The sequence below is a fragment of the Etheostoma spectabile genome, chromosome 7, assembly GCF_008692095.1.
Source record: "Etheostoma spectabile isolate EspeVRDwgs_2016 chromosome 7, UIUC_Espe_1.0, whole genome shotgun sequence".
NCBI classification, from domain to species: Eukaryota; Metazoa; Chordata; class Actinopteri; order Perciformes; family Percidae; genus Etheostoma; species Etheostoma spectabile.
The window spans coordinates 31,482,462-31,496,359 of record NC_045739.1 but is presented as its reverse complement, the minus strand read 5'-3'; the positions used below and the strand labels follow the sequence as shown (position 1 = coordinate 31,496,359).

At 40.7% G+C, this 13,898-nt stretch overlaps 2 protein-coding genes across 3 annotated transcripts in view; one reads left to right on the top strand and one right to left on the bottom strand.

Annotated features, from left to right (window-relative positions):
* The window catches only part of agap2 (ArfGAP with GTPase domain, ankyrin repeat and PH domain 2), a 33,636-nt gene extending 33,270 nt beyond the window's left edge, over positions 1-366 (bottom strand). Inside the window, exon 1 of one of the 2 annotated variants that reach the window (XM_032522151.1) lies at positions 20-366. In XM_032522151.1, coding sequence (XP_032378042.1) covers positions 20-182 — 163 coding nt within the window. In that variant the 5' untranslated portion in view covers positions 183-366. The remainder of the gene's footprint in view (positions 1-19) is intronic. The other variant, XM_032522152.1, reaches the window with a different exon arrangement.
* Positions 367-1,786: 1,420 nt separating this feature from the next.
* On the top strand, positions 1,787-9,754 carry tspan31 (tetraspanin 31). Its single transcript, XM_032522189.1, has 6 exons — positions 1,787-2,000; positions 6,345-6,512; positions 6,635-6,715; positions 6,872-7,012; positions 7,418-7,525; positions 8,455-9,754. Exons 1-6 carry the CDS (start codon positions 1,938-1,940, stop codon positions 8,527-8,529), a joined length of 636 nt encoding a protein of 211 aa, XP_032378080.1. The 5' UTR covers positions 1,787-1,937; the 3' UTR covers positions 8,530-9,754.
* The last annotated feature ends 4,144 nt before the right edge of the window (positions 9,755-13,898 follow it).

The window sequence follows — 13,898 nt, the reverse complement described above, 5'->3', positions numbered from 1 at the left end:
AAAGAAAGTATGCGCTTACCTTGAATGCTGTGGAGGTAAACTTTAAGACCTGAGCGCAGCTGTTGATCTGTGACTCTTTCAAACTGCTTGGAAAGTCTGTTGATGGCACTCTGGAGAGATTCATGCCTCTTGATCTCTGCTTTTATTGCAGTGGAGTTTACTGATTTGCTGTTGCTGCTCATCCTGACACATCGATCTCTTTGTAAACTGAAGCTAAAATGCCTCACTTCAGCCCATTTGAACTCCCGGCGTGTTTGTTCCACAAGATGAACACAGACTTTAAGACCCAGACACCGGCTGCTCACGGTTTCTCTCTCTCTCGCTCCAGACCACAGAAACTCAGCTCACGACAACGTGTGGCTCAGTTTCCTCTGCAGGTTTGAACTGAACTCAATTCACTTCCTTATTTCAAACCATATTCGTGCACACAGCAGCTCTGAGTGCTGGGGTGGCCACACCATTGTAACGGCGTCTGAGGCTACACCGTAAGCTCTACTGCTGCTAATAAAGCAACAAAAACCTAATAAATATTAAACTGCAATCACAGTTGATGTGTTTAGGCCTGATGTTGTCTGTCTATTAGAAGACACACTCTGTTTTTTCACTCTGTAAATGATCCACTGCTGTCAGACATATTGACCATACAGAGAGGACTGTTATAGCATATGTGGACTGTTGATTGTGAATGGTGATCTATCATTAGGCAACACAGTAGATATGAAGGCTGTGCTGTCATACTGTGAATCTGCTGAGCCCCCCCCCTGACAGGCTCTGTTTATGTTAAGTTAATACAGTTTATGTGAAGTGTGAAATGCAGAATACCTCTTCAAACCAAGCCAAAATCATTCAAATGAAACAACCTCAGGGAGAAAAGGTTGAGAAATGTTGCTCTGATCCGTGATATCTCACAACTGTTTAACAGATCAGAAACAATGTGAAATCAGCGGCTTTCCAAAACCAATGCCAATCAATAAGTCTCTCCTGTGTCTTATAAGTAGAGCAGCTCCATGCTTCACAGCAAAAGGATCTTACAGATCACTCTTGGCTTCCTGAGATTTGGTGCGCAGGTGGTTAAAAATCTAATTCATGAGAGAATAATTGACAGCTAATGTCAAACATTTCTTTTTTTCGTTTTCATGCTGTATCGTATCACAGACGCCCCACTGATGTATTACTAAGCCTATTGTGTAATCCTTGTGTAACAACTGTACTGTCATCCCCAGTGAGAGCCTGCTGATAGTACACACTGTGTTCACACAGACATGGGAATCCTATTTCCACTCCTTTATATCACTTTCAATGTTTAAATGTTACTTTTATTAATTGTATTTTTTACTTTTTACCCTTTCCATTTTATTACTGTTTTACAATCTTCAATAGCTGTTAGTTTACGTGTGCATGTGTATATGCATGTGTATGTAATATAATAATAGTTACAATAATACATTTTATTTAAAGGCGCCTTTCTTGGCACTCAAGGACGCCGCACAGGGAATTCATAAATTAAGAACAGCAAAACAAATACTATACAGCAAAACAAAACAAATTCTATACAACAGCAAAACAAATACTATATATATATACATATATATATATATACTATATATATACTATATATATATATACACTTTTTATGACACTTACTTGGCCATTGAGACCGATTTGATTTTAAAAACAGACGTTTTTACTTTTGTTTTATTTTTTATTATAGACTATATAATGACCCTTTTTTGTTCCCAACATGGCTTTCTCCTAACGATGACAAATGGTTGACACCCTGACGTCACATGCGGTGCTGACGTCATCAGACACGCCCTCTCTACTGACCAAAAACATTTGGGTCCAGACGTGAGCGGTCCGGAGAGCCCGATTACACTGATTTTTTTTTAAATATTATTATTAAGTCTTATTCATTAGCCGATAAAGGGTTTTCGAATATGGTCTGTGGCGGGTTCACCTGTTCCAAAAATGCACTTTGTTCCCTGAATGTGGTTTATATGGTGAGTGTACAAAATGGATCATCATGCTAACTTTTAGCTAGCTAGCTGCGTTATCTTAGCCCAACTAGCTAGCTAACCTGTGTGTCAACTAGCATCATTTTAGCTAGGCGCGGAAAGATGACTGATTTTGTTTCAAATTCCTCTGTTTTTTATTTTGCAGACGATTCACGGTATGTACTCATTTCTGTTCATTACATATTAAAAAGTTAGAAATGTCTAGTGTAACGTTAGCTAGACAGCAATGTAGTAATTTTAGCTAACTGTAGCTAGCCTCTAAGCTATCGCCGTTATGAGAATGGAAGCTACCGTTAGCTGGTAGGCCAACTGACCCCAAAAATGTGAAATTGACATGCTTGAATGATTTATCTACCACTTCCCCTCCGCTTAGCAGTCTCCTGAGCACACCACGATTTCATAAGCTCATGTGTTATTTGGTGTTCGTTAAGTGAATGGTGATAGGCAACATGTTAGCTTCAGCTCTGCTAACATAAACTCCCAATGAACTGAGGCTCCGAATCTAGTAGTTTTTCAATCCAGATCCGGAATCTCGGTACAACAGTCCTGTAGACCTGGTCTCAAACTAAACCCTGCTATGAATGTGTGAGGGGAGAACAGACCTTATGGCTGTGCGTTGTGGTGTTTTAGATTTTCTTGTTACTTTGCCCCTTCATATATTTGAATTGGGTAGTGTTAGGTTCGTACAGCCTTAAAATGCACTATTGACTATCATTACTGATGTGTTCACATTGTTGTTAACAGTTAGTGGTGTGTGTCCCTCTACGTTCGTATTGTGGGGCAAATGTCTTTGTCATGACTATTTCTATTGCTGAAAAGAACCATTAAAATAAGACAGAAATTGAAACAAAAAGTAAGATTATCAATATGGTGCCATTAAAAACAAATGTACCAATTTACCCAATTATTTTTGATAAGATGAGATAATCCTTTTACTTCATAAGTCCCAAAGATATAACGAGTCAAAAGACTGAAGGGTTGAATTCAAAATATTGCACATTAGAAATATATTGACACTGCACAGTTTATTATTCATTTATATTGCACATGAGTGAGTTGTCTGTTTTGGTATGTGTAGTCTACTGGGAGCAGGCCAAAATAACTAACGTTTAATAGATATTCTGCATTTATTTGTCTTTTTATTATGCTATATTTTATTATAATTGGGTACCTTTCACATTTGTTTTGTTTTTCAGAAAATTTCAACACACACACATCCATCAGAAAAATGAAGCAGTACACAGACGACAAAATAAAAAGGCCACAGACCAAAACTAAACTATAAATACATTTTAGAAAATTATTTTTTTTAAAAGACAGTGATGCACAGAGCCCTTGAGTTTACAACCTTGCCTATATGTATGCACAGTATTCTATCAAAATGTATGCCTAAGTCATGTTTCCTAGTTGAATGCTATGCTTATGAGCCGGAACGCCATTAAATGCCCAAAGTGTACGAATGACACCTCCCCCATTTTAAGTTGCACTCCTCCAATTTATCAAGCACCCTACAGGACAGTTGTTCAAGGGCAGCCAGCTGGCCCAGAGCGGCGCGCCACAGATCCACTGCTGCTGCAGAGGCCTTCTATTCTTTGACCAGACGTTTCCGGCCTAACATAAGGACAGTCTGGGTCCAGTTAGAGAGAGGAGGGGTCAGGTCACCTAGGGCGTCTTCACACCTGTAGTTCGTTTGCTTTGGTCCAAATCAGTTGGTGAGTTAGTAAACTTGGAGCGATTTGCCTCTGTCGGTTTGGTTTGGTTTCACACCAGAGTTCGATAGCCGCGTTCTCACCTGTTACATCAAAACGCACCAGCAGGGCAAACAAACTCTAGGCTGTTGGTGTGAAGGCGCCCCTAATGCAGGGGGGTCCCCCAAGATAAACAGAATCGGGGTGAACGGGATATTCTGGTCCACAGTTTAAAATAAAAATAATTTCAAAGATCTTATTTATTTAGAACATTTACACTCAAAACTAAATAAACAAAACTTAAAATTAATAAGTAATTATGTATTTCTTACGGTGCACTGTAACTTTTATTCCTGCATTTGTATATTATTCTATTTCAGCCTGTTTTATTTTCATGAGTTTTTAATTGCTTCTGAGTTTTGTCACTTTGTATTGCCTGGTTGCTGAAAGGTGCTGTAGAAATAAAGTTGCCTTGCCTTACAAACTCAGTCAGTCAGTCACCAGGGCATTCAAACCCCTTTTGTACCTGCCTGTTTCAGAGGAAGTGTAACTTCAACAGCGCCGCAATGCGTTATTATTAAAAGGCGCCTTTCTTGGCACTTATTCTTATGAATCCAACGTAACTTTTAGGCAAGTTACCGTGCGTCAGCATGGACGCCTGGCCAACAGTAGCGTGTGAATGCTGTTGAAGAGTGGGACGTTTCCCAAAATCTGCGTGGGTTCCATATGAACGACATCGTGGCCTCTTTCAGCTCACAATTAATATCATATCGCAGCGAACGCTGCATAGGTGAAGTTTTGAAAAGTGTAACCACATTTGCAACCGCTTTACCGGCATTGCCGTGACTCACTATGACCAAAACCAAACTGTAGAGACAACGTAGTTTGCTCCGTCTGCACCCTGCTCTCTATCAACATGCAGGGGGTTAGGGTTAGGACAGATAAACTTGCGCTTACTCGCTCTCAGGTACCAAAAATTGGCACCGGTTGATTAAGCGTGAATCAGTCCACGGTAGTACCGACACAATTCGGTTGGTACCTAAAAAAAAAAAAGACAGAGCTCGGTACCTAACCCTAGTTAGACATAGCTAACATAAACATATTTTATCAAGTACTGAGTCAAAACGGGCTTAATTGTGTTTGTTTAACTCACTCTTATTTGTGGTCTTAATTCTTTTTAAGTCTAACAGGTATGCGCTTTGTGAAAGACTTTGGGGTAAATATGACATTGCCATGTGCGCTGTTGGCCTTCTGTTGTGACACACTGGGAGACACACTGTCGCCTCTTTGCCGAAGGAACACTTGAGGCATGCACTGCCCAATTAGTCAGAGAAATTTGGAACATGATGTACACATGCCACCAATCATGTTGACCGCTGAGTCATTGAAACTGTCACAAGTGTGATGCTGTAGTTGCTGTGCAAAATCAGGGCAGTAAAAGAAGACATATGAAGAAGGAAAGAAGGACAAATAGTCCCTTTCACGAAAAGACCAACCTCATGGGTCAGCCATGGCAATACAATATGAATTCTGGAACTTTTTCTCAGCTCCCTCCCTATGGCAGAGGAATAAGCTCATTATTTAAAGCAATTCATATTACAGAAAAAAATGTGTTTTGATTCCTTACCTTTCATATCCATTATATGTTTGGCTAACTAGAGTTAATAGCAGAGTTTTCCCTAGCTTTGTGAAAGACTTAGGTGCGCATATTTGTCAAGAAAATGTTAAAAATGCAATTTCCTGATACATTTTGAGTCTCTTTTGGGGATTTTGGTTCTTTGTAGCGGTATGTGTGTCTCTTTTTGGTCATTTTTGTTTTCTTTGGGTAGTTTTTAATCTCTGTTGTCATGTAGCGTCTCTTTGTAGTCGGTTTGTGTCCGTTTTGTGGTAGTTTTGCGTCTCTTTTTCACGTGACATTGGACCGTAATTATTTCTGTCTAGACGTTGGAAAAGCTAACCTAACCCTTGTGTTGTCCTCGGGTCAAATTTGACCCATTTCCAACTTTTTTTATATATCAGAAATATGGGAGGTTGAAAATCTCAACAAGGCGAAAAAACATTGCGGGGGAAAAGCTTAAAAAATATTGGAAAAAGTGACCAAAACTACAAAAAAAAACACTAGAAGTAAGTGTCAAAAACTTTGGAAAAACCGACTAAAATGTTGAATAAGTGACAAAACGTCATCAAAAGGGACAAAGACGTTTTGGGGGGGGAAAAACAAAAAAAATGTTAAACCCCACCAGAGAAACCTAATACTTTTTTTTTTTTTTTTTTGGAAAAGCAACAAAAACATTGAGATAGTTGTCCCAAAACTGTTTTTGTCATGTTGAGGGAAAGACAACACAAGGGCTAGAGTAGATAATGAATAAATAATCAACAATCAAAAAACTTAAAGACAAAACTTAAAAGCTGAAGTCCGACTGCAATCATTAGATCTGAGAAAAGTCTTTCAGTTACATTCATTCAACCTTTGTGCTTCCGAAAACTGCTCGGGTGCAGCACCTAAACCTTCAATAGCAGGGAACCCCCTGCATAGGATAACCGGTGTTTGTGTTAATCAAAACCCAGCGCTGCGACCATGCGCTGAGCTCGGTCCCATCAAATGCACGCTGGATAACTTCCTTCTCCCTTCTCCCTTCAGCTGGTCGGGCTGCTGCTGATTGGAGTAGCAGCATGGGGGAAGGGCTTTGGCTTGGTGTCCAGCATCCACATCATCGGCGGGGTCATCGCGGTGGGCGTCTTCCTGCTGCTCATCGCTATCGTTGGACTCATCGGAGCGATACACCATCACCAAGTCATGCTTTTCTTTGTATCCTTGTCCCTCGTTGGCATTGGGTGGGATTTGAAAATTGAAAGTGTGGTGGTTGGTTTTTTGTTTTGCTATCTTGTCCATGTTTTTGCGCTGCCGTTTCTTTGACTGCTTGCTCCCAGTACATGGTCATTCTCTTTATCGTATTCCTGTTCCAATTTGGAGTTTCCTGTTCCTGCTTGGCAATGAACGGCGGTCAGCAGGTACCCAAACTCTATTTTTAACACTTTTATTATGTCTGTCACGTTGCATTCATGTTCATTTTAACACTTAGCAGAACAAATGGATGTCTTCACAAATACATTTTTGTGACTTTTACAAGCGATTCACTTTTTTGATGGTGTTATTTGCCTTTCCAGGAGGCCCTTCTGAACTCTGCTTGGAGAATGTTGGAAAACAAGACCAAGATGGACCTGGAGAACCAGCTGAACTGCTGTGGGCTGCTCGATGTCCCCGAAAGTCGGGCCCAGTTTGAGCTGGATGTGGCTCACTGTACCGCTGTAAGTCTAAGATATCAAATCTTTCATCAACATAACCCCCCACCCACTCACTCACTCACTCACTCACTCACTCACTCACTCACTCACTCTCTCACACACACACACACACTCACTGTATTTCTTCATCTGCTTCAACAGCACAATCGCAGTCGTGAGTGGCTACATATTTCAACTTTATTTGGTTTGTTTCATTCACATTGTATATGGTGTTTAAATAAAGTATTTACCTGCATCATAGAGAAATATTGCAGTCCTGCCCCACTGACTAAAATAAGCATTTCCCTTAACCCAGAATAGGTTAAGAGTAGTCTATCTGATGTAGTTCTCAGAATAGATTTTAGTAGCTAATACTGGTTTAGCAGACAAACCTGACTAAAGGCCGTTTTATTCTGTCTTTTATTCCAGTTATGCAAAAGTGAAAGCTGTCACACCTGCGGGGATTTGATGCTGACTCATGCAACAGTGGCTCTGAAGATTCTCGGGGGCGTCGGGCTCTTCTTCAGCTTCACAGAGGTGAGTGTCCACACTGCAAACCTACATCTCCTGCCCATCCACTCATTTGATCAGTCTGATAGGTCTTTGAAGGACAGAGAAAGACACTGATTTGGGCTTAACACCAAATGGACCGATTGCTTTAATTAGCCAAATGGACGTACACTTCTTGGGGATGAAAAATTCCATCAAGTTCAAATTTGGGTTTTCTTTGAGTCATCCAGTTATTTCAATGTTGGCAGTTTGGTTTCTTGTTCCCACTAAAGGACCAGTTACACCAGCATTTAAAAATATGTGAATTAATTTCCTTTTAATAGAATTGCCTCAATCAAGTGGACTTGCTCGCAGGGGTGAAATAAATCCATGCAAACATTTTGGATCAAGTTCAACTTTGGTGAACCACATGAAGGCACCATTGATGTTGCTGACCTATGAAGGAATTGAAATCCTGGGATTAAACAATAGAGGTAGCTAGCATATGAGCCCTCCATTCTGTTCAGAGGAATAGTTTGCAGACAGTTGTGTGAAAGAGAAGTAAAATATGTGAAGTAGTTGTCCTGTTACTGACTCTGAATGAAATTATGCTGAGAGCATAATGCCAGAGGGGAATAAACTGCTCAGTGCAGAGGAAACAGGAAGAAGCACTTGTGACTCATTACCGCTACCAGTTACCTGGCTGCAGCATTACATCATGATATGAATAATAATCACGCACACAAATTAAATTCACACGCAAATGCAAGGACAAATTGGCGTGTCAAACATACGGCATTTCATGAGATCAGTCTGCTGGCTGGTTAGCATGTTAGCAGTTAGCTCGCTTACTACTACCCCTGTGAGTAGTCACAGCGTTACCAACCTTTTACCACCACATATCTCGTGATGACGTGCTGATGGGTTTTGTTGGTGTGACCGTGTCTTTATCTTCTTGTCTTTGATGCCTTGAACAGATCCTGGGAGTGTGGCTCGCGGTGCGCTACAGGAACCAGAAGGATCCACGGGCAAACCCGAGTGCTTTCCTATAGTCTGTCCCGCGAACGCAGCGCCGCGCCGCGCCGTAGATGCTGTTCCAGACACACTGGTACACGTAGAATCATGCACATGTAGAGGCAGACACTCCGACATCCAAAACAAGACCAGACCAACCACAACAACACAGAAGGAACGAGCGCACGCAGCACCTGACAAACACTGAAACAAAACACACACCTTCACCTGAGACTGCGAAACTACAACAACCTGTTCAGAAATATTGCCAGAGCTCCAGCTGGAAGACCTGGATACTTATGTATGAAAGGATAACTTGTAATACCAACAAGTGTTGGTATTGTGCCCCAGCCTTGATTTGAGTACCAGATTTCTTGCTAGTTGAGGGATGAGACCTCCCTGCATGTGTCCTGCACAGACAAACCTCCTCTTTGTTGATTTCTCTCCACACACCAACCAAATGACTGTGCCCTGTCCAACAAATTAACTTGTATGCACCTTGAGTTTTTTTCCCTCTCGTCTCTGATGTAGTGGCACCACACAACATCAAATATATTCCCCCGGTCAGTGCTATCAGTGATGTGTAGAACTGTATACTCAGACATGTCCGGGGGGGGGGGGGGGGCACATACTGGACATGCGTTGTAAAGTAGTTTTAAAGCTGTATGTAAATGTTCTTTTTCCAATGCCACACATGCCGGGATTTACCAGGATTAGGACGCGAGAATAGATGTTGTCATGTAGTTATTAGTCTTTGGGGTTCAAAGTATTTATGAACTGTAACTGAGCCAACTAACTTTTAACAGTCTGAGATATTAGGATGCCAACGGACTGCATCCAGGATGTTGTACATAATCTTTTATAAATCATTCTCGATGGGTTTGGTATGTAGTTGCCCCTCTAGTTAAGAAGTTTGCCTGCGTAGTTTGAAGGCCGAGATCATCGACTCCTCCCTGCATTTAAGAAGTTCCTTTGTGCCGCACAGTGATGTTGCTTAGTATAGATTCTGGTTGTAGAGAAGTGGATTCAGGTATGTGTCGTTACTTCCTGTGTAACTGGAAGAAATTACAAAAAAAAAAAAATGATTTGAAATAATTGGGTAAATGTGGACAACGCTGATTATTGCAAACCCACTTTTGTTTTTAATAGTATTAATTGTGAAAATGCTCTTGGTTGCAATTTCTGTTTTAAAATAATGTATGTTCTCTGTTGCCATCAGCTGTTTTTCGTTCATCAGTGTTAAATGCTTTGTAAAATAATACCTTTGAAATATTTTCAGGATCTATTTAAGTTAAGTTTAAGGATGCACATTAGGCTAAAGTTTTGTGTTGTAGTTTTGATGATATTTTGATGCTTAGCTCAAGGTTTGACATTTCCTGTTGATAAATCACTGCTCATTAATTCTCTCTTTTTGAGATGTTTTCTCTTTTTGAATTGCTCTTAACTTAAAGGACTAACACAAACTGTAATTATGTCTTACTTGAACCTGTCAACTTGGCTGATATGGATTTCCTGCTGCTGATTTGGAGTCATCGTTGATGTAAACAAACATTTTGACAGATCTTAAGCATTGGTATGCCATAAACCTGACTTTGAATTTGTGTGCACTTGTTATTCAAATGTATCTTGGATTTTTGAGACTTAATTTTCCAAATAATAAAACCTGAAATCGGAAACTGTCTCACTCTGGTCATTTTTTTTAAGGTCCCATGACATGGTGCTCTTTGGATGCTTTTATATAGGCCTTAGTGGTCCCTAATAATGTATCTGAAGTCTCTTTATATAGACCTTAGTGGTCCCTAATACTGTATCTGAAGTCTCTTTTATATAGACCTTAGTGGTCCCTAATACTGTATCTGAAGTCTCTTTATATAGACCTTAGTGGTCCCTAATACTGTATCTGAAGTCTCTTTATATAGACCTTAGTGGTCCCCTAATACTGTATCTGAAGTCTCTTTATATAGACCTTAGTGGTCCCTAATACTGTATCTGAAGTCTCTTTATATAGACCTTAGTGGTCCCTAATACTGTATCTGAAGTCTCTTTTATATAGACCTTAGTGGTCCCTAATACTGTATCTGAAGTCTCTTTATATAGACCTTAGTGGTCCCTAATACTGTATCTGAAGTCTCTTTATATAGACCTTAGTGGTCCCTAATACTGTATCTGAAGTCTCTTTATATAGACCTTAGTGGTCCCCTAATACTGTATCTGAAGTCTCTTTTAGATAGACCTTAGTGGTCCCTAATACTGTATCTGAAGTCTCTTTATATAGACCTTAGTGGTCCCCTAATACTGTATCTGAAGTCTCTTTTAATAGACCTTAGTGGTCCCTAATACTGTATCTGGAGTCTCTTTATATAGACCTTAGTGGTCCCTAATACTGTATCTGACGTCTCTTTTATAGGGTAAGGTGGAGGATGGGGGTGTGGCCTTGACCAACACAAGTCTTGTGTTTAGGTATTGGTATGTGTTTCTTAAACGTTTGATATACTTTACTTGAGTATTTATTTGCGTATACATATACTGTATATAGTTTATACTTTAAACTCCACTTGATTTTAGATGCAGATTTAGATTTGAAATCCGTTTCATTGCTTCACTAGATTTTTTTTTTTTTAAGATTTTTTTTTTTTTAGCTTTTCCACCTTTAATTTTTGACTGGACAGTTAGGTAAAAAAGGGGGGGGGGGGGGTATGCAGGAACTCGTCACAGGTCAGAGTCCCTGGACCTCTGCGTCGAGGCATAAACCTCTTGGTACATGTGCGCTTGCTCTACCACTGGTCCAACCTGGACACTACTTCACTAGATTGGTCTGACAACTTCAGTTGGTTTGCAGATTTAGATAATTAAAAGGACATAACAAAAGATGATGAGTATAAGTATTGGTTAGGCTACCCAGTAATTTGTAGTAGTAACCAAGTACCAGCTGTTAAAATATCTTAATACTTCATCCACCCTGTTGGCTACTGTGATGTCAGAGAGGACAGATTTGAGCCGTGATGACAACAAAGACACGTTTCACCACATGGGGGCAGTACAGAGTCTCTGCAGTTGCCACTTTTTCATGGTTCACTGCTATTTCAGCTCAGACATGGGTAAATACTTCAAGACAAGTAAAGAATCTATGCTCAGTGGAGAGTATTATCTTACTGATGGATTGTATTCACGTTAAAGGTGGATGGCATCATCAACCACACATAAGCAATAGGTGTTGATTGGAATACTCCTTCAGAAGGCGATTAATCCCTTCATCTGGGATGGGTCCAGGAATGTGTGTGTGTGTGTGGGGGGGGGGGGGGGGCTCAAGTACACTCTGATAGGACAATAGAGACAACACACAAGAAAATTACACGCCTTTCATGACGATAAACTTGTCTGCCCTTTACCTAAAGGCCCATGTCTGACTGTCACCATCCCGGCTGCCCCCCCCCATTCATGAAAACGCGTGACCTCATCTCTGGCGTTGATGCACCCTGCCAGGGAGCACCTGCAGGTTCACTTTCCTGAGACGCAGGAACATTTATGTAAGTGAAATGTGCCTGCTAAGGGCTTTGGGTCTTGAGTGTTGCCGGTGGCTCGGGACCAGGATTTTGGGATAACTGCACAACATATCGCATCCCCTATCCTGTCAGCGTGCTCTCCTGAGGGCCCGATGCCAGTCCCCACCCTGTGATGCGTGTCCATATGCCGTGTGTATTAGTTCTGAGAAGCTGTGGAGAATTGCACCAACAGGGATGGCCATCTGTCCTCTTACAGATATAGCATGGGCTCTGCAAGCGCATGAAGACAGGATCTTAAAGCATTTGGTCCATTATATCACAGCGCCACAGTCAATGGCTTTTACAAGGGCTTGTTCTATAGGCAGAACTAATTATGTATAGCTTTTCAGCATGGGGCAAGATAAGGCAGCCTTCAGATCAGTAGGGACCAATAATCCTTATAATAGTCCTGTTTCCAGTGGCGGGGGGAATATTCAGATCATACCAGTGCTACACTGTAAAAAATACTCTGTACTGCACTCAAAAGCTACTTAGGTAGTTACATTACATATCACAGCTATATTTGAATTTTTTGTTTTGCTCTTTTAAAATGAACAAGGATAAGTAAAAACAACATCTAAAGCAACTCAGGTAGACACATGGGCAAAGCAAAGTAAATGAGCAATAAATAAATCATAAAATAATGCAATCAGGGAGGTGGAGGTCTGATTTAGAGGAGTGTCTTTCAATAAAAGAAACTGTTGCCACATCTTGTTAATTTCTGTAGTGTTATCAAAATAATTCCTGTAATCACAAAGCTGAAATTGAAATTCTAATTTGGTTTGAAATGTCTAAAATTCAGCTTTAGGTCTAACAATATTTTTGAGCAAATTAACAAATACGTCACTACGGATGATTGAGCTAAGCACATAAATTTAAAGTCCATGTTTTGAGAGGTCTGTGGATGATTACTGCATATGTAACATATTTTACCATTCAATATCATAGTTGTCAAACGCACATCTGGATACGGAGAAACTTACCTGGTCCTCAGATCTCTGCAGGGTAAATCCAGACAGCTAGCTAGACTATCTGTCCAATCTGAGGACTATGGTTACCTGGTCCTCAGATCTCTGCAGGGTAAATCCAGACAGCTAGCTAGACTATCTGTCCAATCTGAGGACTATGGTTACCTGGTCCTCAGATCTCTGCAGGGTAAATCCAGACAGCTAGCTAGACTATCTGTCCAATCTGAGGACTATGGTTACCTGGTCCTCAGATCTCTGCAGGGTAAATCCAGACAGCTAGCTAGACTATCTGTCCAATCTGAGGACTATGGTTACCTGGTCCTCAGATCTCTGCAGGGTAAATCCAGACAGCTAGCTAGACTATCTGTCCAATCTGAGGACTATGGTTACCTGGTCCTCAGATCTCTGCAGGGTAAATCCAGACAGCTAGCTAGACTATCTGTCCAATCTGAGGACTATGGTTACCTGGTCCTCAGATCTCTGCAGGGTAAATCCAGACAGCTAGCTAGACTATCTGTCCAATCTGAGGACTATGGTTACCTGGTCCGATTGTGATTGGTTTAAAGAAATCCCAATTAACCAGAGCATGTTTTTCTACATCTTTCAGACGTCCCTTCTCCCATCTGGTGAGATCTGGTGATGCGAGACTACTGAAGTACATTTTTGGGTGTCACTGGACAAAAGACTTTAGAAAATATAGCCTGTGACGGGAGACTTTGACAAATCACAAGTCATCTCAGAGAAAGAGACAGGTTCCAATTGGCTGTTCTCCAAACTCGCGCATGTCCCTTCACATGGTTCAATGAAGGAAAATCCTGCAGGAAAAGTCTAAAAGAAAGTCTGACAAAAAACACACTGAAACACATTTCAATATCGGCAAAGTGTTTCAGAAATGTA

Coding starts and splice junctions, on each gene's coding strand:
- tspan31 (XM_032522189.1), top strand. CDS start 1,938: ATGGTCTGTGGCGGGTTCACCTGTTCCAAAAATGCACTTTGTTCCCTG. Junction 2,001..6,344: donor CCCTGAATGTGGTTTATATG/GTGAGTGTACAA, acceptor TTCTCCCTTCAG/CTGGTCGGGCTGCTGCTGAT. Junction 7,526..8,454: donor TCTTCTTCAGCTTCACAGAG/GTGAGTGTCCAC, acceptor TGCCTTGAACAG/ATCCTGGGAGTGTGGCTCGC.